Raw genomic sequence first — 24,575 nt, 5'->3', positions numbered from 1 at the left:
AACCATCCCCTTATCCATAGCAGCAATTTGCCTCCAATGCCACACTGCTCCAATTTGTGCAGCAGTCTTCCATGTGCAACAGTATCAAAAGCCTTTCTAAGATCCAAATATATAATATCAAAGTTATTCCCTGCATCCAGTTCTTTTGTGACTACATCATAGTATCCAATCAAATTGGTCAGGCAAGACCTGCCCTTAACAAAACCATGCTGCGTCTGAGCTATAACTGAATTCTTGTCTAGATGATCCTGCAGTGCTTCTTTAACCAGTGCCTCCATTAATTTACCTGGAACAGAAGTTAAACTAACAGGTCTATAATTACTTGTGTCAGCCTTTGATCCTCCTTTGTGAATTGGGGTTACATTTGCACATCTCCAGTCTATGGGTACCTCCCCTGAGTCCAAAGAAGCTCTCATAATTATGGCTAGGGGTTTGCATACTTCCTTTGCTGCCTCCTTTAATATAACTGGATAGATCCCATCCACCCCAGGTGCCTTTTTTATGTTTATCCTCAACAATCTCTCCTCCACTTTCCTCTCAGTTATTACAAAATCATCCAGCTCACTGCCAATGTTTACTTTACCTACATCATTCTCCTTCCTGAATAACTCCTCATGCGTGAATGTAGATGCAAAATACTCGTTTAGATTGTTAGCCACCTGAGCAGGATCCTCAACTGTTGAACCATCAATATCCAGTGGACCAATCTGATTCATCCCTTTCCTTCTCGAGTTCAAGTATGTAAAGAACTCTTTTCTGTTTTTCTTTGCATCCTTTGCCAAGGATTTTTCGTAGGCTGCCTTTGCCTGCCTAATCTCCTTTGTGACTTGGTTACAGACCAACTTATATCTATCATAGGCTTCCATGTCACCCATTAATTTATATGTATCCCATGCATTTTTCTTCTCTGCCACATGTCTCATTAGTTCATCTGACAACCATTTAGGCCTAAACCTTGAACAATATTTCTTAGTTGGTATGTAAAGCCTGGTAGCCTCCAAGATTAGTTCCTTGAATGCTTCCCATTTTGAGTTTGCTGTTGGTAACATCATCAGTTGGTCCCACTGTATAGAATTTAAATACTGTCTCAGACCATCATAGTCGCCTTTACGAAAACAAAAACCCTTCCCTTTACCTCTGATGGTAGTTACCTCCTTGAGTAAATCCCACTTCAACACACTGTGATCACTGCCACCTAGTGGTTCATTTATCTGCAGGTTCTTAATGCATGAAGAGTCACTACTGATAATCAGATCAAGAGTATTGCTCCCTCTTGTTGCCTCACGAACATGCTGGTGTAGAAAACAATCATCCAATAAATCCACAAAAGCCTTGCTAGTGTGCGAGTGACCAACCCACAAATTCCAGTCAATATCTGGGAAATTAAAATCCCCCATTATAAGACTCTCTGATTTACTGGCCCACTCTATTTCCCTGTACAATATCTTATTATACTCATCAGAGTCATTAGGCCTATAGCACACTCCTACTCTCAATTTTGATTTCCCTATGCTTATGTCACACCAAACTGATTCGGCACTGCCCTGTCCATCGATGTCGACTGGCTTCACTTCCTTGGACTTTATGTGTTTCTTAATTAATAGCATAACCCCTCCTCCCCTCCTGTCCTGTCTATCCTTTCTATACACATTGTATTCCCCAAATTCCAGTTCCGCATTACTTATATCTGTGTGACACCACGTCTCTGATATCCCAACAATAATATATATATATATACAACAACATATATATATATATATATATATATATATATATGGTACTATATGGGCTAAGTTGCTTATATGCCTAAAACCCCATAACAAAGACTGTTCCTAGTCTTGAACCTTATTTTGTGAAAAAAACTGCGATAAATGAATGTATTTTTCTGCATATTCTCCGTTACCATTTGATATTTCTTCAAAAAATATATATATAGCTTATAATTGAATGTTGTAATTTTGCAGCATTTGGACTGTGCAGTGTTTTTTTTTTTTTTTTTTTTTTTCTTCATTTTTTTCTATGATTTCTCTGAGACCAATTGGAACAGTGGGGATATCTGAAGAAAACAGTTTTTCATAAGAAATCAGAGTGATTGATAAAAGTTTGTTATACTGTGTTATGAAAAGTTTTCAACATAGATTCGAAAGCTGCATAACAAACAAGAGATCAGGTTACCCAACTTGGTGTTTAATAATGCAGATTTAAGAATGAAATCTGCATTATTAAGTAAGTTGATGAGTAACAAAGTTTTGTTACTCATCAACTGATATTGCAAAATGAAAAACCACTAATTCACAGTGCCACAACTTGTATTACTGTATTTTTAATGCCTGCATTATTATGAATTATTAATTTATGTAAAATAAATTTGGATTCAAAAGTTTGTAAGTTAGTATCTTTCCACTTTCTATTTTTCATTTAGAAATGAAATATATATAAATCATTTTAAAGTTTTTAAAGGCACTTAGAGCTGCTTTAATTAAACATGCTATTACGGAACCACCTTACATCATCTTGTGGTTGTCTTGGTGTATTGTCTGTATGTTTGCAGTGGACATGGATGTTGTTAAGTTGCATGTTTATTAATGTATGTATATATATTCATGATGGAAATTTAAATTCTTCCCAGTGACTGTATGATATAATATATATTCCTGCATATATGGTACACGAATACAAAGTAATACAAATTTATTTTGTGATATATAATATTATTCATATTTACAACTTTGCTTTATAACCAAAACACACAGTTATATGGAGAAAGTCAACTTCTTGAACTAACTTCAACTTCTAGTCCTCTATAAGGTGTAGTGTCTTTTCCACCTTTCAATCATTTCAAAAGGTTTGTGCTTGATTCCTGTCTTTATCACTCGAAGCTGTAGTTAGTCAGCATTAAGCTTAGATGTACTCCCCCTCCAAATCCCATGGTTTACTGTGAATTTTTCATTTCACAAATATGCAATGTGAAGATGCTTCTACAGAGATAATATACACAGGCTCCTTGCAGTTTGTGGTTTTATTGCTGTTTGTGCTATTGATTAAATAATAACAGCTGTCAGTAAGATTATTAGAAAGAAATGAGGGACATATCACAAAAGGTTTATCAGTAAATCATCCAGTCATATCATAGCATGAGTTTGATTTTCATTGAAACACTTTATAGTTTGGAGAGTTGCAGCAGGTTTCCTGTGACCACATTATTATTAATATGGTTTGATTTAATCTAAATGCCACTGTGACAGTTTTTTTTTTTTTTTTTCTTAACTTAAGGCTAAGAAAAACTGGCATTCAAGAATGTTCTGAGAGAGAGATACAATAATTGTCAAAATGGCAACATTACTTTGGCATTGGAATGTCTTATCTTTTTTTCAGTAGGTGATGATTGCACTTTACTTGGTACTAGCAGAGCCATATAGAACTAAATTTCAAACATGTGGAATTTAAAAAAGAAATCCAGCAAGGGTCATCTTAATTTTGCTGAATATGAGGTTTTCTTTATTTTCCAACTACCTTGCTTCCAACATGTACTGTAGTCATGCAGGTACGAGAACCGAAAAACTGAAACCAAAACTCAATAAGAAAATAATATATGGGTGGATTGTGCATTTTGTATACCAACATGAATTCTTTATGGATTTTTTTTTTTTTTTTTTTAGTAGTGGTAGATGACTCTCATCAACCAGCACTTTGCTTATTGGAGGCTTGAAATGGTGAAATCCATGTTGTCTCCAGAGTAAAGTTTCCAGCCTCTCATGCACAGTACTAATACCTTTCGTGTTTGGCATTTTCATAAAACAATTAATTAATTAGTGATGCAAATTGAAATAGCCCATACTCAAACCATGTTTAAATTTATACTGGCATTTAAATAAATACAGTAAACCCCTGCTATTCGCGTATTCGCGATCGCTGATTTAATATAAAATGAAACCTAAAAAAATGTGAATTTTAAAGCGCCGGGAATATTTTTCGCCATAAAAAAACATGGGGGTGGCTAAAATTATCTTTCCCGGTCAAAACAGTGCTCAGTGGGTGGGGGGAGAGGGGTGACAAAATCGCGAGCGTGGATGTTTCTCGCTAATCCTTGTTCAGTATGTGTTATGCGCTTGTCATGGAAGGTTTCGTCATTTGCTTTTAATTTATATGCTTATAATTTGAATAAATTTATCAATTTATAAATTGATATGCTTACAAAAGTGATAAATCTACCATTTTGCAGTGTAAAACAGACTTTTTCGAGTGTGTTAACGGAAGAAAGTGACTTTATTGTGGAGAAGTTCTTTCTGACTCGTACAAAAATATGGCTACGAATAACAAGAGAAATGTGAAAATATCAAAGAAGGTGATTACATTAGCGAATATAATTGAGTTATTAGACAAAATTTCTAATGGTGAAAGTGTCTCCTCAGTGGCAAAACATTATAAAATCAATGAGTCAACGGTACGATCAATCAAAAAATCGGAAGAAAAAATCCACCGTAGTGTCCGTGAATTCGCGCTAATTGCTTCAAAAATTTGCTCTGTAACTCGTGATGTTAATTTAGAAAAAATGGAAAAAGCTTTAAATCTGTGGATGGAAGACCGAACTCAAAATAAAATTCCGTTAAGTTCACTCATCATTCGTGAAAAGGCAAAATTCCTTTATCAACACTTTAGCGAAACTGATGATAGCACTGGCGGGATAAGTTTTTTAGCTATAGTAAAGGCGTAGATTGAAAGATTTGTTCGAAATTTCTAATAAATATTACATTTAATATTAAATTGTTTCTTATTTTCATTTCGATGCTATATGCTTGCATTTAACTATGTACTGTCTATGTACATAGTCATATTATGAAGGTACATATAATACATACATAGACAAAATTTTAGACTAGTTTTTCTTATATACTGTATTTCATACTTTGGAACGGAACCCCTTTATTACTATGGGAGCCATAACTCAGTATTCGTGTTTTCGGTATTCGCGACATTTCTCAGGAACGTAACCCCCGCGAATAGCGGGGGTTTACTGTACTTTAAGATTTATTTAAATTTAAGTGGTTGTGGTGAACTGGGTTTGACAGTATGTCCATCGCTGGATTAAAAGTTTATATAAAGTAGAAGTGAATATAGGCAGCCCTCAATTCATATGATAGATTAGTTACTGTACTTTGTTGGGCCATCCTTGATAGATTTGTTGTTTAGTCATTCCATAGTGAAGATCTGAGGTGAAATTTCATACATTTTTATTAACATAGATTTGTAAACTGAATATACTGATTATTTATAATTTGAAATGCATTTTTATAGACATCATAAAGTAATTTATAAAAACACGAATATATGCATGTTGACACATACAGTTATAATATTCACAACAAATTATAAACCCTTCCTGCACCTTTTATTTTGTATTTATTATTTTTATTAATTTTTATTTTTACAAATAATATAGAGGACTAAATAAAACACTTGCAAATTTAAATTTTTTTAAGTAAGCATTAAAATAGAAAAGTTTTTTTATTTAATTTTTGTACCCTGTTTTTTTTTTTTTTTTTTTTTTTTAGACAACATATAGTTACAGATACTCATTTTTATTTTTCCTTGGGATGTCAATTTTATTTCAGATGTTATCTCATGTCCACCTGCAACATCAGCATCACCAGCAACAATTTCGGTGATCCCTGTCCAGGGACTTTTAAATACTTAGAAGTGCAATACAGATGTGTACTAGGTTGGTTCCAGCTCTTTGTGTTATACCATGTGCCAACCCACATGTTGTATGTGGCTGTCCTTTTAGTTTCCAGTTAGCTCGAAGTAAATTTTTTAGATTGTTAGCTTAATTATAAAAAGTGTAATTCCTATCTCTTCTAGCTTTCTGGAACTAAATTAATATTAAAAAAAAAGTTTAAAAGTTTGAAGCAAATTTTTGAAATATTTGACATTCTGTCACCGAGACTAAGATTATGGAAATAGCCACTTAGATTTCTCTGTAAATCTTATATTTCGATTGGCATAAGATATTATTTTTCTAACAGTTTATTGGATGAAGATATAATATAAATCCCATGCATGGAACTCAGGAAGGATTAAAAAATTAAGTATGGCTGTTATTGAAGTCACTGTGGAAATTTAACAACCCTTAAAAAGGGTTATCAAATTTTTTCTGTCATACTTATGTATTAGATCATATTTCAGACAGATATTGGCACTATTTTTCCACATTCAAGTCAAAGATTAGATATCTTCAGTGTGAAAAATTCTAGGAATTCTTAAAAGCTAAGTGATTTCCTTCAATTTCAGTTGTTTAATTTACAGTTTACATTAAAATATACTTTGTAAATTAAAGAAATAAAATGCAAAATTTGCTTCAAATTTTTTTATTTAAAATTGTGGTTTTAGAAATATAAAATAGTTTGCATTCTTTTTAAAGCTGTGATAGGAAGAAAAGCTGCAGTCTTCCTGCCTCAAGTACTGTATTTGGGGATGCCTGTCCTAGTACACTGAAATACTTGGAAGCCCATTACCAGTGTGTTCCAGGTATATGATAAAATATCACTTATGTGTAAGAGTACAAAAAATAGTGTGTGTGTGTGTGTGTGTGTGTGTGTGTGTGTGTGTGTGTGTGTGTGTGTGTGTGTGTGTGTGTGTGTGATAACATTTTTCACAGTGGCAGCTCGTGGTATAAGAAAGTGGTGTTTAGAACATGTGCTTTGATTTTTGAAATTTTTTAGTTTCAAAAATCATTAGTTATTATAGGTAATGTTTTTAAATTTAAAACTAAACTATATTCATAAAGCTGCAATGATCATATAAATTTCACTTGTCTCATCTGCATGAAGGCACAGCAAAACAATGTCTTTTCCGAGCCAATGAGTTACAGATGTTCTGCAGCTCACCCAAACCAATTACTGTGTGGCTCTGACATAATGTAGTTGGTCTCCTGCATGCATGGAAACGACATTGAACATAGGTCTCCGTGCTCATTTGCTGGCTGAGCAAAGAACCCTGTCCATGCTGGCTGACTTCAACCTTTTGCACCAATAGTATGAGATTGCAAAATTACATTATTGCCATGTTGGTGTGTTGTACTGTTGTGTATTAGTAAACAGTATTGTTTAATTAAAATTATTTATAATTATACCTGCAGCATCAAGGGCAGGTATAATTTGAATTAATGAAGTTAATTATAACTTCATTGGCGCCTCCGTAGCCAGGTGGGCAGGAGCAGCCGTGCATAGCACGTGCTCCTTGATTAAACGGGCTCAAGCCCATGACCACCAAATACCGAGGATGTGGAAAGGTCAGGGAATGACCACTGCATATCCCCAGAGCAATATGGCCTTAGTTGCTAATGCTCCTAAAAACCAAATAACAACAACATATAACTTCATTAATTCAAAAAAAAGAAAGAAACATTATTACATAAATTTGTGAATTGGCCATGAGCTTTCAATGATTTATAATGATTAAACTCTAAAATAATAAATATGAAAAATATAAAATAAAGATTAATATATTTTCCCTTTTTGACTTTAAATGTTATATCCTACTTAATTTCTCTTTTTGTATATTAATTAGTTTCCTCAGCTAGAGAAGTTCTTTTTCAGTGATACTAATGTTTTATAAATATGACTTGAGTACTGAGTCTTTCAGGGGGATGCAGAAAATAAATTTTCATCAAAATTGTTTAAGTTGACAAATCATTTTTGTGCTACATATCAGAATGGGTGGCAACTGTTTCTTCATTCCCTCCCTGTTATAATGACTTGCTACTTTGCTTTGTATGGGCATTATAAATTGCTTATATATACAGTTGGACAGTTGCTCCCATGGTCTACTAGCTTGGGGAGTAGTAGTGGTAGTAGTAGGGACAAATGAAACCAAAAGAAGCAAGCTTGTATATCATTAGCCAAAACACACACACACACACACACACACACACACACACCACCAATCCCTACCCTCCAAGAATTTGCCCAGTTCTTCCTTTAATTTATTTAAACCATCCACTTCAACAACAGCTCTCTCACTAAAGGCAAACTTCCACGCATCTATCCAGCAATATCCTTCCTCGACTTAAATTTATGCCTCCTGATGTGTGTGTAGTCTTACCAAGAGGAAGAATTCCATTCACAATCAACATACTCAATCCATTCAAGGCTTTAAACACCTCAATCAGATCACCCCACAGGTGCCTAGTTTCCAGATGCTGCAATTTTCAGAACTGAAGCCTTTCTAGGTAAGAGCACCATTTTGTTCCCTTCATTAATCTGGTTGCCCTTCTCTGCATTTGTTCCAACAGATCTACATCCTTCCTAAAGTGAGGCCTCCAGACCTGTATACCATACTCTAGATGTGGCCATGGCCAAAAGAACTATTTTAGACTGCATTTCACCTTCTTGCTGATACTTATTCCTCTAGATAAGCAGTTCCCAACCTTCTTTTACTCACGAACCACTTTCAACATAATATTTTTATTGCAAACCACTAAGCCTATATTCTCTGAAATCTTATAATAGTTCTGAATTTTTATTATAAAATATTTCAAGTACATTGAAACTTCTCTTTAACGGACAGCCATGGGGAACGAGATTTGTCCGTTAGAGAGAAGTGTCCGCTAACAAGAAGTCTTGGGGAGAAAAAAAAAGAAAGAAAGAAAAATCGTTAAACATTTAATGTAAAATTAAATTAATTTATATACAGATTTTGCACAATATTTTTGTAAATAATATACATACAATTGTGCTATGCATATTATGACTTTATTTTAAGTAAAATACATACAGTAATCACTTATTTTCTTCTGCACCTTCTTCCAGCTGATAATTTTGTTTTCAACATTTGTTTGAAATGTTGAAAGAAACCATCGAAAGTCCTTCAGTATCTTCTTCAGTGGCGAAAATCATTTTTAAATGATTGATTTGTATGAGCGCTTCTTCCATTTTCATCAGTGGTTCGTCATTAATATGTTCTTCAACAGAAGAACATATTAACCTCCTTCCATTTCTTCATCGTCATGAGGAACTTCTTGAACAATATCGATGATAATGTCGTTGATATCTAGAGCACCATCTTCTGTAGTGAGGTTCGAGTCTATATCTTTGTAGCCTGGGTCACTTGTAGCTGAAGTATCGTACATTATCAATAGATGTTGAAGTTCTTGTTCTTCTTGTTGCTCCACATTGCTGTTCACAACTTCAATTTTTGCGTTTGAGAAGCCAGACTTTACAAAACAGTTCATGAAAGTTTGTTTTCTAATTGCATTTACTGAAGAGGAAATCCACTGAATCGCATCTAGGATGCTGATTTTCTTTTCAAGGTCACTCACACATGTTACATCGTTCATATTTGCAATGAGATGTCTTAAAACACGTTTTCTATAGTGAAGTTTAAAATTTTTTATTATCCCTTGATCCAAGGGCTGACACTCTGCAGTTGTGTTTGGTGGCAGAAAAACAATTTGAATGTTGGACAATTCAATGTGTGGGTGAGATGCAGCATTATCCATGAAAAGAATAATTTTTCTGTTTTGATGAATCATGTTTTGGTTAAAGTGACTTATCCATTCACTCATGATATCTTGTGTCATCCACGCTTTTTTATTAGACTTCCAGTCAACATTCAAAAGATTCAACTTTATGCCCTTGAAATAACGAGGATTTTGTGGTTTTCCAATAACAAGAGGTTGTTCAAAGTCTCCCAGCATATTTGTACACAATAGTACAGTCAAGCGTTCCTTAGAAATTTTTCCGCCCTGGCACTTTTCGTTTTTTAGACTCATTGTTTTTTCAGGAAGAGCTTTAAAACACAACCCTGTTTCGTCACAGTTGTAAATATCCTTAGCTTCAAAATCACGACATAAATCTTCCAATTTGACGGTCCACTCTGTTACAACTCCAATATCAACAAATCCACCTTCACCACTTATGGTTTTCCAAGAAATTTTATGCCGAGTTTTGAACTTGTCTAGCCATCCCACAGAAGCTTTGAACTCATTTACTCCCATAGATTTCGCAACCTCCAAAGCCTTTTCCCTAATAATAGGCCCATTAATGGGAATTTTTTTTTAGCATGTGCGCGACAAAACCACTCATACGTAACATTGTCAATTTGAAGTCCAACAGTTTTTGGGAATGATTTTTGAACCTGATCATTTCCGTGTTGCCAAATTGTTTGAGCAGTTCATTTTTTTCCCTTTAGGATGTCGCTTACCTGCGTCTTCCCGATTTTGAATTTTGCAGCGAGATTTCGAACACTATTTTTTTGCCGATCATACGCATTAATGAGTTCGACTTTATCTTTTAAAGTTAAATGTTTACAAGAAGACATTGTACACTTCACACGACACTGAAAACTGAAACTCAAAAGACGAAAGGCCGACCAAATTCCCCCCCCCCCTGCACACACCAAATTCATCAGAAGTTTTACACGTGCCTTAAAATTCTTGAAAAAGAGTTTAGAACTGCGACGTAAACCTTGATAAAATTCAGAGAAGCGGAAATAGAAAATAAACACACGATTGAGGCAATACGTGGAAGAAAAGTTCCTAGAAAAAGGGCCGTGAGCTCGCCCGCTGTCCGTTATGGGGAGAACAAATTAAGTGCTAATCTAAACGAAACAGTGCAGATTGCCTGTCCGCATCCGTTACAGAGAATGTCTGCTAGACAGAAGCTGAAAACACGTTAAACCAATAGAGGAGAGTTGGGGAATTTGAAAATGTCCGTTGTAGAGAGATGTCCGTTAGGAGATGTTTCACTGTATTATGTTTTTTTAAGTGATATTGCGTAATAATATAAAATTATTATTAACTACCTATACATAACAGTGGTCTTTGAGAATGAAAAAAAATTTAGAATGGAAAACATATTTTTTTAACACGATATACTGTAATATAGTAAACTGATTATAAGGAATTGTGGGATATGTCATTTATTTCGTTGCTAGCTATGTAAGAGTGCATTACCCAAACCATAACTAATTATAAATTTTGAATCGAACCACATAAAGCATAAATTAATATTAAACTATCTTGTAGTTTATAAAAATATACTATGTAAATTTAAGCAGATGCCATTACAGAATTTTTAGTGCTAACCCACTGGAACACTTTCACAAACCCCTGGGGGTTCATGAACCACCAGTTGGGAACCACTGGTCAAGATGAAATTTCCACTGCAGCTGGACCATCCACAGCATTGCTTATCATCTCCCCCCCTCCCAATACATGATTTTCAATCTGTCTTAATTTGCAATCTGTCTTTCTACAATTTTACGTCAAAGCATCATGGCTTTCAAAGAGAAAAGTTGACTAGCAACAAGGCCAGGCAGTTGGGAAAGGCAAAGAGGCAACTGTCTTAGAGTGCCACATGCACAAGATGTAGAGCATTTAATGTTTATTTAGAAGCAATGTATATATACATATATATAAGGGATATATCCATATACATATACACTATGCTGCAACTTTATTAGGTACACCCCTATTGCAAACACAAACGGTTTGTCCCACAACATTGCAAGTCACATGACCACAGTTGTGGATATAAATGCAGCAAAACAACCTTTCTAGTATCAGTTAAGCATATAAACTGTAGCAAGAATGGGAAAAGGAGTGATCTAACAGACTTCAAACATGGCATGGTAGTAGGTGCAAGACGTGCTGGACAAAGCATCTCTGAAACAGCAGTTCTCCTGAACTTTTCATGCACCACAGTTTCAAGGGTGTATCGAGAATGGTGCAACGAACAGAAACCATCCTCTCAATGGCATTCCTGTGGAAGAAAATCACTTGTTGATGAGAGAGGTCAGAGGAGGATGGCTAGAATTGTGCAAGCAGATGGGCCACAATTTCGCACATCATGTCAGATTACAACCTTGGTGCGCAGAACAAAATATCGCAACGGACCACTAGTCACACTTTGTCGCAAATGGGCTACAACAGCTGACAGCCACATCATGTACCTTTGTTATCAATAAAGAACAAGAGAGCATGCCTCCTGTGGGCACAGCAACACCAGCACTGCAGTATTGAGGATTGGAAAACAGTTGCTTAGTCTGACGACTCGAAGTTCCTGGTGCATCATGTTGATGGAAGGCTCAGAATTTGGCAAAAACAACATGGATCTGTCATGTCTGATGACTACTGTGCAAGGTGGTGGGGGTAGTGTTGTGGTGTGGGGAATATTTTCTTGGCACACGTTGGATCCATTGATACCCATAGATTCATGTCTGAATGCCACACCTAAACATCGTTGCTGACCAAGTGCATTCATTCATGTTGACAGTTTATCCTCAGATGATTACTTCCAGCAGGATAATGCACCAATGCACAAAGCCTGAATCACTATGGAATGGTTCCAGGAACATGACAATGACTTTTCTTTGCTGCAGTGGCCCGCTCAGTACCTGGATCTCAATTCTATTGAACATCTTTGGGATGAGCTGGAAAGGGCTGTTCGCTGCAGGTTGCATGGTACTCCATTCCTGCACAACTTTTTGAACATCTTGTTCAATCTATACCTAGACGAATTCAGGCTGTTTTGAAGGCTAAAGGAGGCTCATCACGCTACTAGGTAGGTATACCTAATAAAGTGGCAGCACAGTGTATATAAGGGATATATCCTTCAGGTAGAAAAATATTTTGGCTTGGCCCTGATGACCAGTTTTCTTCCTGCATAGGCTTGTGTCAGTATTAGTGTATTTCATCTATGGAACTTGATCAAGTATTGCCATTGCAGTGACTTTTGAAATCATTTATATTTCTATTAGCATTAGCAGAGGCATATGATGCAAGAAAGCAAACATATACAGCATCAGCCAAAAAAAAAAAAAAAAAAACCCTTCCCATTTTATCCATCCATTCCTCCAAAAGTTTGCCACTTCTTCCTTGAATTTATTTAAGCTATCAACTTTGAAAACAACAGATGGAAGTTTGTTCTAACTATCAACCACCCACTGACTAAAGGCAAATTTCCGCACATATATTCTACAATTGTCTTTCCTCAATTTGAGGCATCAATGCTGATGAGCATTGAACCAACTCAAACCATTCAAGGCCAAATCATAAGATTCTGTTTTAAAGTCTTCTCAGCTACAAACAAAACTGATGTAATATTAACACCATGCTCTCAGTACATGACAATAGTGATTATTTGTGTGCACATTGGGCGTTTTTGTTTTTTGACACCATACTTTCATATTTTAATGGTTCTCTAGATGTTATAAATGAAACATCAATAGGGCTATATATTGATGTCGTATAGCCAAATACTGATTAAAAATCCTTTTCATTGCCTTGTATTTTCCAATAGAACAACTCAAGTTATACTCAGATTTAATGATATGTGACTTAGATTTATTTGTGCAAATCAGTAAATCTGGACTTCAAAACATAATTGATCTTGTCAATCGAACTGCAGCAGATTTAGCTGAACCATTTGAATATGGCAATGAATGCACATGATAAAACAAAAGTTTCTTTTAATAGTCTAATTTTAGCCCTCCAAGGGTCAGAGGAATTTACATTTTCATTGTATCTCTTTATGGCTGCTGATAAGCTAGCACCACAGTTAACAATGGGTCTTGCATGTTTTGTGGCAGTTTATGAATTTGATTATGCAGTATGCTCATTAGTGATCATGTACATTACCCCAGCACTATAGCTACTCCAGAAGGCATGATTTTATAGACAGTTACCTTTGTCCCCAGTTTGTCATCAGAAATTTGTTGATTATGGTCATTGTGCTACCATGCATAATTTACTAGTATCCTCAGTATAGCTTTTTTTCTGTTGGTTTTCAGATTATTTAATTTTGTTTGCTTTGGGCTATATCTACACCATTGTCTCCACCAAGACAGTGCTTTTTCACAAGTTTTATATTAAAATAATTTTTCTCACAATAAATAACATTGCAAATTTTTAAAAAATATACAGGCGGGCCTCGATTAACGTGATTAATTCGTCCCATGAGCGCATCACGCAAAACGGAAACGCATTAATTGAATATAATAACCAATAGGAAAAATTATAATTGGTTCTTGACCTTCTGGAATTTCCATAAAGAATTTTAAAAATACCTTTTAAATAACATTTTTAACTGTATAAATGTAAAAGATAACTTTTAAATGTAAAAGATAATCAAAATAATTATGGAAATAAATGTTTATTGCATAAAACAGCGGTTCTTAAACTGTGCGCCGCGGAATATTTTAAATTTTCGAGGGAAACACAGCGATACTCGACATCTGTTGGACACCGCGCGAACTACTAGCTCGAGGTAGTTCACAGTTTCAGCATTTCTTATTAAGTTGTTTGGACCTAACTACTAAACGAAACTGTTAGGTATTTCTTTTGGTCTGGGCGCACCTTGAAAAAATTACTGAGACATTAAAGGCACCGTGAACCGAGAAACTTTGGGAACCTCTGACATAAAATACACAATGAAGAAATTACTGTTGCGGAATATTTGAACAGTGTTGACTTTCTCTTTTCATCAATCAATTTCCGATAGCCGACAACAATCTTCTCTGGGCCCTGGCGAAATAAATATCGCGGAGAACATCAAACCTTTTGTTTGAGGTTCTATGTGATACGTAAGATTTCATCTAATTCTTTTACCGTTATCTCCTTCGCAGTAACATTTTCATCTGGCTCATTTAAAAATTTGAATTTTTAAATGCAAGTCGGCATTGATTTTATTAGCAGGAGACAAACACGTCTTCTTCCGATGGTTGATGGAACATACCGAGGCGGGCAGCAGGCAAACATTTGTTTATTGACCGTACAACTCGCGGTAAGCTTAACACACGATTCAAATCTTTTTCAACTATAGCATAAAAAAAAAAAAAGATCACGTTAACTGGAAATTTGCATCGTGTAAAGTGAAAAGTGGTATCATTTTTCAAATAGTGTTGAATATCATGTTAATCGAACTCGCGTTATGTGAGGCCTAGCTGTACACACATAAGATTTACTATATTTTCAGTGGTGACTCTTAGTATAAGCAAGCAATGTTTCCACTTGGAGCTGCACACTATATAGAATTGTAAATCATATAACGTTTTTAGCAACTTGATGTTAGAAAATTAAGAAAATAATTTAATGTAAGTGCCATATTACTATTATTATTAAGTCAGAGGCATAAGTCAGGAATCATATTGATTTCAGTGCCATAATCTTGCTTAGGATCACACAGGCTAAAGCCACCTCTGTGTATATTTAATATCGGTCATACAATATTGTTCAGAGTTTCTCAATTCAGTGTCACTTAAAACGATGATAATCATTAAATATCAAAGAAATAGTTAATTTAATTCCCTGCATCATTTAACAAAATGTTAAATTTTACTGTAAATATTACTGTTATTAAACCAATATGAATTTATAAGTGCTTTAAAATGAACTTTAAAAATTTAGTTTAATCATTTACTTTAAAATTAGATTATAAAAGCACCGAATTACTTTCCAGAGTCAACAACATCCTCTGTTCGTCAGCCACCACCTATCATAATTCCTTCTCCTATGCCACCATCTTCCAGTAGCACATCATCTACAACACCAGTAAATAGGCGATTGACTCCTGCCTCCACTACATCAACAACAACCACTACTACTACTTCCAGCACCACTTCCTCCTCAACTACCACATCAGCAACTACATCTGTCTCTCAGGCAATTTATACTCCAGAAGCAGTATCAGTTTCTAACGTTATCTTTGTATCTGAAACTTCAGAAAAACCTACAAATAAAGATGACAGCATTCCTCCAGGTATGTGTTATTGGTTTTTAATCTTATTTATTTATTTATTATTTTTTTTACTACATTAAAATAATATTTATAAAATAACTCTGACACATACTAATCATTCCAAGCTCATTCTTCTTTTTTTGGTGGAACGGGGTGGGGAGGGGACTTAACTGGATGATTTAGATCTGGGTTTTGGAATCATATTGATAACAAGAAAAACTTCTTGAAGACTTTTTAAGCAAACTGGTTTATTTTGAAAATATAGGATTTTCCCAAATTTTTTCATAACATAGATGCTTGCTTTATATTCAGGAAAATATAAAGAAACTATTGATGTATTATAGCTTTTTTTTAAAAAAATTTTTAAAATTATCTTGTCCAACTGAGCCCAACCCATTTCTCAAGGTACCACACAGAACCATAGAGTTTGAATCCTTTCAGAGTGAATAGCAAGTGATATAGAGCATATTAACTACAGTAGCACAAGCCTCAAGTAGAAGTAGAAATGCAGCATTTTTCCATCCTGTAAACAGATAAACTGTTTTCCTTAAAATTTGCAATTTGCAGACTGGAGGGTATTATAGCTAACCAGCCAATAATACATGGAGGAGGAGGAGGTATTGGATTTTGTACATAAGTGATTACACAATGTGAAAAATCAATTTAAAAAGTGTAAAGTTTTATGATTGTGAAATTAAGAATACAGTGATTATAATTTTTTTTCTTAACAATAAGTTTAAATAAATTTAAACATATGTAGTAAACTCTGTAAAATCCAGCACTTTAGAGTCTGGAATACTTTAAAACCCGACACATTTTAGATTAAAAAAAAAAAAAAAAAAAAAAAAGGAAATTTAACAATCTGGAAAAAATTAGGAAAGTAATCTAGCACTAATATCAATGATTGCATTTATCTTTAAAAATTCATGCAGAAGGGAGAAAAAAATTGACATCTTTTTTTATAAGATTCTTGCAAGACTTCTCATCCTTTAATCTGTTTTTGCAGGATTTACGCTGCATGGATAATGCAGTGGTCTTAATTCTCACAGCTGAACAAACTTGCATTTACAATTAGTTGCCCTGGTATTGCACTGCTTTTAAAAGATGGCTTTCCAATAGCTTAATTGCTAATTTGTTTAAAAGATCAGATTGCTATGATAGCCTATTTCAGGACTAACTGGTCCCTCATCAGATAGTAGGTACTCCAGTAATAATACTCAGGCAGAACAGTTGTTCGATGTGAGCAAGAAGTTGTTCGATGTGAGCTGTCGTAAGGTATATGAGTTTTCAAAATTATAATGTAGCTAAATCTATCTGTTGAAGGTAGTGCAATACACTAATATCAACTACCCTAACTTTCCCAGAACAACCCATTAAAAAGGCAAGTTTGCTCCATTGTGAGAATATTCAACATATTAGAATATTCAACATTCAGAACTTCTGTTTTTAATCTTAATATTTTTTTTGCTGTCAGAAAATCCTGTCATTCTTAGTTAACTGATATGATATCGTAATAAAGTAGTTCATAACATTTAAGCAGCTGCAGACCCTCCTTTAGTTGTAAAACATGGCAAGCTCATCCAAGCATATTGATATTGTTTGTAATTTAAACTTTGAATTGAAAAATTTCTAAATTTTTAAAAATTTCAGGCAGTTTGATAAATTTTCAATTTAAAGTTTAAGTTTTAACCAGCATGTTCTTCATTTTTTCAGTTGAACTTTTTCTGTAAAATGATTTTATGCAATGAAATTGCATAGTAATGCTTGAAATCATTTCATGAAATGATTTTGTGCAGTATCAAAAAATGCTTTTTGTAATTTTTCTGTAGGAATTCATTGACTCCCAGAAGCACATTAGGATTCTCTACAGCAGTGTTTCTCAACATTTTTTATAGTGATCCACCTAAACTAAAAAAAAAAAAAAGTGTGGCCTACCTAACTGTAAAGGAACTGTACCCCATCATTTTAGAAGTTGTATTTACAGATTTAGAAAAATTCATCGTTATATATTATGTTTTATTCTATTTTTAATGTTGATCCTTGTGTTTTATAAAAAATTTTGCAACCTGCTCAGCTTTTTCTATGACCCTACCAGTGAGTGGGTTACGACACACAGGTTGAGAAATGCTCCTCTGTGATATTCTATTTTTGAGTTGTATATAGCTGTAAACTCTAGTTTTTTCCTGTTTATAATTATTGCCATAATTGTAAATTGGTTACAGTTAATTTTACATGTTATTGGGATAATCATTCTATTAATAGCATATTAAATGGGTTCTGAAGAAAATTAAATAATGGAAGTTATGCATTATTATCAATTCCTGTACATTACAGGTATTGTATTCTAAAAATAACTCATGCTTTCAAAATTTTCATTAACAGTTTTAGAGAAGTAACTGTGTTAAGTAATATTCACAGTATATTTTATATCTGTGAGATTATCTGCGATCCTTAAATAATTTATTTTGCTAATTTAATTTAATTTAATTTTGCTAATTTAATTTAATTTAATTTTGCTAATTTAACATTAGAACAATTCTAGTGTTCTACAGAAGATAATAATTAGTTATCTTTTTGACTATTAATTTGTTTCCAATAAACAAGTACAGGATATTTTTATATTTTAAAATCTTATTTTAATTTTATTTTAAAGTTTATATTTTAAAATCTTATTTTAATTAAAAAAAAAAGGCTACCAGCCGGAAATGCGAAGACTTCAGGCTGATCAGTCTAATGAGCCAGGTGCTAAAAGTCTTCCTCAAGGTGATTCAGCAAAGGATAAGATGTAAGTGCGAAAGTGCACTAGGAAACACACAGTTCGGATTCTGCAGGGGACTAGGCACCAGAGAAGCAATTTTCTGTTTACAAATATTGCTACAAAGGTGCTATGAACATCAAAAAGACGTGTATATATGTTTTATTGACTACGAGAAAGCCTTCGATTCAGTAGACCACGACCGCCTAATTGACCGACTGAGAAAACTTGGGCTTGAAAACAATGATATCAACTTTATTACAACTCTCTACTGGAATCAAACAGCCCGGCTTCGCTATGACAACGACCTGACAGACCCAATTCCAATAAAAAAAGGCGTCCGGCAAGGCTGTCCATTATCTCCCATTCTTTTTAACATCTATTCGGAAATGATCTTCGACCAAACACTGGCTGACAAGAACATCGGCATAAAAGTTAATGGACACTAGATCAATAACTTAAGATATGCCGATGACACAGCACTAATAGCGGATTCAGAACAAGATTTACAGACCATCTTGAACGAAGTGGACATAGAAAGCCAAGCATGGGGGCTACGAATCAACAAAAAGAAACAAAGGTGATGAAGGTCAGCAGGACTGCAAGCAATATCACGATCAAACTAAACAACGAAAAATTAGAGCAAATACACCACTTCAAGTATCTCGGAGTACTCATTGATGACCAGCTGAACCATGAGGCCGAAATCAAAAGCAGAATTGAACAAGCCAGGCAGGCATTCACCAAATGGAGAACCCTCCTCACCGACAGAAGCTTGAACATCATGCTCAAATTACGCACATTGAAATGCTACATCTGGCCAATACTGCTCTACGGTGTAGAAACCTGGACTCTAACATCAGCCACTACAAAAAAGCTCCAGGCCTTCGAAATGTGGCTCTACCGAAGAATGCTGAAAATTCCGTGGACAGCCAAGATAACCAACGCACAGGTCCTGCAGGACATGCACACGGAACGGGACCTGCTCAAAACCATCATCAGCAGGAAATGCAAATACCTAGGTCACATCGCTAGGAACCAACAAAAATATCACCTACTACCACTCATCCTGGAGGGAAAGATCGAAGGCAAGAAACGCCCAGGCAGACCGAAAATGGTATGGCTAGATAACATCAACACCTGGCTTCACATGACAACAGCACAAATTCTACATGCAGCGCTAGACAGAGAACAATATCAAAACGAAGTCGCAAACGCCATTCGGCAGCATTAAAGAAGAAGAAGAGAAGATTTTAATTTTATTTTAAAGTTTATATTTTAAAATCTATTTTAATTTTATTTTAAAGTTTATATTTTTAAAATATGAAACTTTAATACTACTCATTTTTTATATGTTTCATATTATTAAAATGTTTATTTAGCAATTTTGCCAACCAAAGAATCAAGCATCCAGACTACAACAGCACAGAACCTAGACTTCTTTTGCAAACCTATTAGGTTTCGTAACATGATGTGGAACTGGACGAAAAATGGGGAAGTTTCAAGACAGAATTGTCCTGGTGGATCTAAAGGTAAAGCACTGTTTTTCATATAAGATCATCCTCTTGTACAATTTTGTTCAGTGAAGCAATTAAAAATTTGTAATTTAGCATGTAAGTGGTTTTGTTGGAGGTTTGATATGTCTCCATTAACACAGAGCATTCCTACTTCCCAACCACCATTGCTCTTCCAGCTGTAACTCATAGCATCTTTTAGAAGTACTCCAATTTTAGTTTCTCTATTAAAAATGAAATAACTATTGGGCACATAGGTTGAAAGTTTGATATGCTTGTAGACATACTTGTGGCAATGAGTCAAATTGCTGTTCTAATGGTTTAATTAATTTATGGCCTGAGTAAGTATTTATTATTAATTACTTTTGGAGCCATTTCCTATTGGGAATTAACTGTTCTTTGTTTATTGTGTCACAGCTGTGTATAGCATAAAGAGCTTTGGCCACATTACTAGTATGCTCATGAGTGGCATTATATTTCATTGTAAACATGGATCAAAATGTGCACTTTTTTGTTTTATTTAAATAAATTTTAGAAAACTACATTATCATAGCATTCTTCTTTTATTTGCTTTTGATTAGAAAATGAGAGCAAATATTTCAATGTGAAATATTTGTTCACAGCTGCATTAATATCTATTTGTTAATGGGTCAGAAAATCAGCCCTGTCCAACTAATATGCCTACATTTTGTAAAATGTTTTAAAAATAACTGTTGCCAATATGAATATGATCATTTTAATTTTGACATACTTCATCATCAGCCATTTGACATACTTATAGTATTCTAAACAGGAAAAAAAAATCAAATGCATGCACATGCTCTTAAATTTTATGGATCATCTAAATTAGTATTTCTCCTTTGAGAAATGCTGTTTTTTTTTTTTTTTTTTCTTGAGGACCAGTCCTCAGGCCAGGTCTCAAGGGAAAAAAAATATACAAATAATTGCATGATCCTATTATTATAGGATCATGCAATTATTTGTTCATGAATGTGGCAAGTCATGACATAGTGAAACTAGTTTCTTGTCTTTGGTTTTCTTCAAAAACAAGTGTAGAAATAAATTGATCATTGAACTAGTTTTAAAGAAAAAATTGTCTTCCTCTGCTCCCAACATGATGTTATAAGATTAAATAGAGTGAAAATTTATTCATTTTTTATTTTATTTTATTTTTTATATATACATTTATATTTTTGGGCTGCAAAAAAAAAAAAAAAATACTGAAAAAGAAAATCTTTCTATATAAAGTTTGAGAAACACTATGATCTGAATCATCATTGTGTGCCACCAGTATTCCACAATATGTGACTACTATCAGGTTAAACTGTACAAAGATTTAAAACATTAGACAGTATTTATATTGTATAAATTTGCATCACAGTGGTTTTTCTTCTTCCCTCTACCATAATTCATAGTACAAATTTAAGTAATTTTATTTAAGTAAAGAAGCTGGGTACAATTTCAACTCAGTAGTATAAGAAAATAGTGCTACTCTGCATTATCTTTTTTTTTTTTTTTTTTTTTTTTTACTGCTTGGAAACCATTGTCCCTCCTCTGACAGTGACAAAGCTTGAGCCCTTTAGAAATGATTACATTTATCCATAAGTCAACCTAAAGATTACTAATATCATTCTTAACTGAATAGTATCACCCAGAAGGTGAACCTGTTAGTTTTTAATGGATTCATCTTCTGGGTGGTGCTATTCAATTCCACAGTTTGCCACAGTCATCCTTGGGCCACTAAACACATATACAACAACACCAGTGTATTCTTATATCCTCCATGACAGTATAGTGGTTTCTCCACTTGTTACTCAGCTGCTGGAGACTAGGCACCTGCAAGGTGATCTGACTGAGGTATATAAGGCCTTGAATGGGTTGAGCATGCTGAATTCTGATGGGATGCTTGCTCAGATTATGAACCCGAGGGGGCATAAATTCAATTGAAGAAAGACAGTTGTAGAATAGATGTGTGGAAATTTGCCTTTAGTCAGCGGGTGGTTAATTGCTGGAACAAACTTCCATCTGTCATTGTGGAAGGAAGTTGATAGCTTAAATAAATTCAAGCAGGAAATGGACAAATTTTTAGAGGGAATGGTTGTTTGAAATTTTTTTTTTTTTTTTTAGCTGATGCTCATCTGCTTGCTTTCTTGCATCATATGCCTCTATTATTACTACTACTGCTATATTTGGAGGAGTTTGGGTGTGAATCTCATCATAGACTGGAGAAATTTCTGAAATCCTCTTCAATCAAGACTGTAGTTACCTGATTTCAGATATTGGGGGAGTAGGTTGTTGTTGTTATTTGGTTTTTAGGAGCATTAGCAACTAGGGCCATATTGCTCCAGGATATGCGGTGGTCATTTCCTGACCTTTCCGCATCCTCCGTATTTGGTGGTGACGGGCTCGAACCCCGGTCTAATCAAGAAGCGTGTGCTACTCACTGCTGCTCCTTCCCACCTGGCTACAGAGGCGCCGGGGGAGTAGGGATCTTCTCCTGAGTTATTCTTGGTTTTTCAACCTGCACAACATGCAAATTGGCCCATGAACATATATTTGTGCAGACATAATATACAATGATGCCTTATGGTCTAATAAGTTGCTGATATACCTAAAACCTAACACCAATACTAGCATGCTCTCACTGCTTTGCTTGAAATTATTGATTATATGCAACCAATCCCCAGGAGCTACACCTCTCTCTCTCTCTCTCTCTCTCTCTCTCTCTCTCTCTCTCTCTCTCTCTCTCTCTCTCTCTCTCTCTCTTTTGTGTGCAAAGGATCAATGTGAAGTACTTTGGCGGTGTGAATTTTTTTTTTTTTTTTTTGGCTTATGCTGCATAAGCTCATACACTACTTTCTTGCATCACATGTCACTACTACTACTACTGCTTGTTCAATTCATCAATGTTGATTGGGTTATCTGCAACTTTCCCATATCCATTATGTGATGATCCAGTCTTCATATTTTTTTTTTTTTTTATTCACATACCTGAAAAACCTGTTCCCATTCTTTGCTATTTTGGTGATTTCTCACAATCAGCCTAACTCTTTCTCTGGTACTCTTACTGATCAACTTATATGCTGTTATAGGCTTCAGTACTTTTTGCCTCTCTATTACTCACCCATCTTCTGTTAAATTGGCCAGCTCTTTTCACTCATCTTGGCATCCTCCCTGTGCTATATTTTCTTAATGGTATACATACATTCACAACATGGCTATTTATTTAAAGGTATTCATAGTTCCCATGTATTTACCCTCCATGTGCTGTCGAGTTTTTCAGCATGAAAGGGAGAACTAGACAAACTATTGGAGGCAATGGATAGGTGAAATGGGAAGTGCTTTTCTTATTTATTTATTATGTTTTTTTTAACTGATGCTGTGTAAGCTTGCTTTCTTGCATCATATGCCACTACTAATGCTAATGAAGCTGTTATTAGCATTAATCCATTAAAAAGAAGCTTTTTAATTAAAAAAAGGTATTTAATAAAAGAAAAACATTTGTTCATATGACTTAAATTTTTCCTCTTATTAATTACTGGCAGAAGATCCCATGTAATAATGAGGTTGAGGAGAATGCTATGTAGTTTGGAAGTTAATTGAAAAATAAACATTTGCTAAGTGTGAAGTTGTATAAGTTGCTTATTAACATGTAATCATATCAAGATATTTCATAAAATAATCATAATCATAATATTTCATAATCATAAAAGATATTTTAGCGACATTTGAGATTTCAACTAAAACCTGTCTAATATTAAGTGCTGCCTAATAAAGTGCTGGTGAAGGGAATGTAGTCCAAGAAATCAGTTTCTGCATCTTAGTCCTGTCACTTCATTTACAAGTATGGATGTGAGCATTTGTACAGTGCATAAAGTGTGCCACCACTCACATAACACTTTAGAATTTGGCCTATTTAGGCTTAAAATAATTTTTGTCATTGCTTTTAAGGAGAAATACGTCTGCTCATGTAAGTCTTTTATGTGCCTTCTGAAGAATTAATACAAAGTTCTGTGCATAACCTTTTATCTAAACTTTTTTTCTGTTATAAAAAAAGGATGATTATTATGAAAAGGGGGAAATTCATTTTTATGACTTTGAATTTTTAGGCTGTCTTTCTGTAATGGATACTTTTTATGCAATCATCTTCAAATATCTTGTGACTAAAATTGATTATTGAAATACTTGTTAAATTAGGATTTTAGAAATGGTAGTTTTTGATTAAATAAAAAGAAAATTAATTTTTTAATAGTTTGATATTGTTTAATCTTTCAGGAGAGGCAAAATGGAGGTGTGATCCAATTCGTGTTCAGTGGGAACCAGATCATCCTGATCTAAGTAATTGTAAATCCCTTTGGGTTACCAGCTTAGAAAACAGAGTAAGTAATGAAAAGGAAATTTTTGTAGCTGTCAGCTTAATTCTGGACCTAAGCATAAGCTCATTTGCAGCTAAATGAACACATAAGTGAAAAAGACAAAGTGATCATGGTAGGCATTAATCTCTTATGTTGCAGTGATTTGCCCTAATATATAACCTTCTAATAGGAAGTTGTTTTAACAGAAATTATTTTA

At 34.4% G+C, this 24,575-nt stretch overlaps 1 protein-coding gene across 1 annotated transcript in view; it reads left to right on the top strand.

Annotated features, from left to right (window-relative positions):
• The window catches only part of LOC150086084 (latrophilin Cirl-like), a 132,459-nt gene that overhangs the window by 58,578 nt on the left and 49,306 nt on the right, over positions 1 to 24,575 (top strand). The window contains exons 4-7 of the mRNA XM_090374791.1: positions 6,419 to 6,525; positions 15,456 to 15,755; positions 19,872 to 20,021; positions 24,279 to 24,382. Of these exons, the coding sequence (XP_090230917.1) occupies positions 6,419 to 6,525; positions 15,456 to 15,755; positions 19,872 to 20,021; positions 24,279 to 24,382 (661 nt within the window). The remainder of the gene's footprint in view (positions 1 to 6,418; positions 6,526 to 15,455; positions 15,756 to 19,871; positions 20,022 to 24,278; positions 24,383 to 24,575) is intronic.

The sequence above is a fragment of the Mastigoproctus giganteus genome, chromosome 5 (assembly GCF_048544385.1).
Source record: "Mastigoproctus giganteus isolate SK-2022 chromosome 5, ASM4854438v1, whole genome shotgun sequence".
In the NCBI taxonomy this organism is placed as follows: domain Eukaryota; kingdom Metazoa; phylum Arthropoda; class Arachnida; order Uropygi; family Thelyphonidae; genus Mastigoproctus; species Mastigoproctus giganteus.
This window is presented reverse-complemented; position numbering and strand designations above follow the sequence as displayed.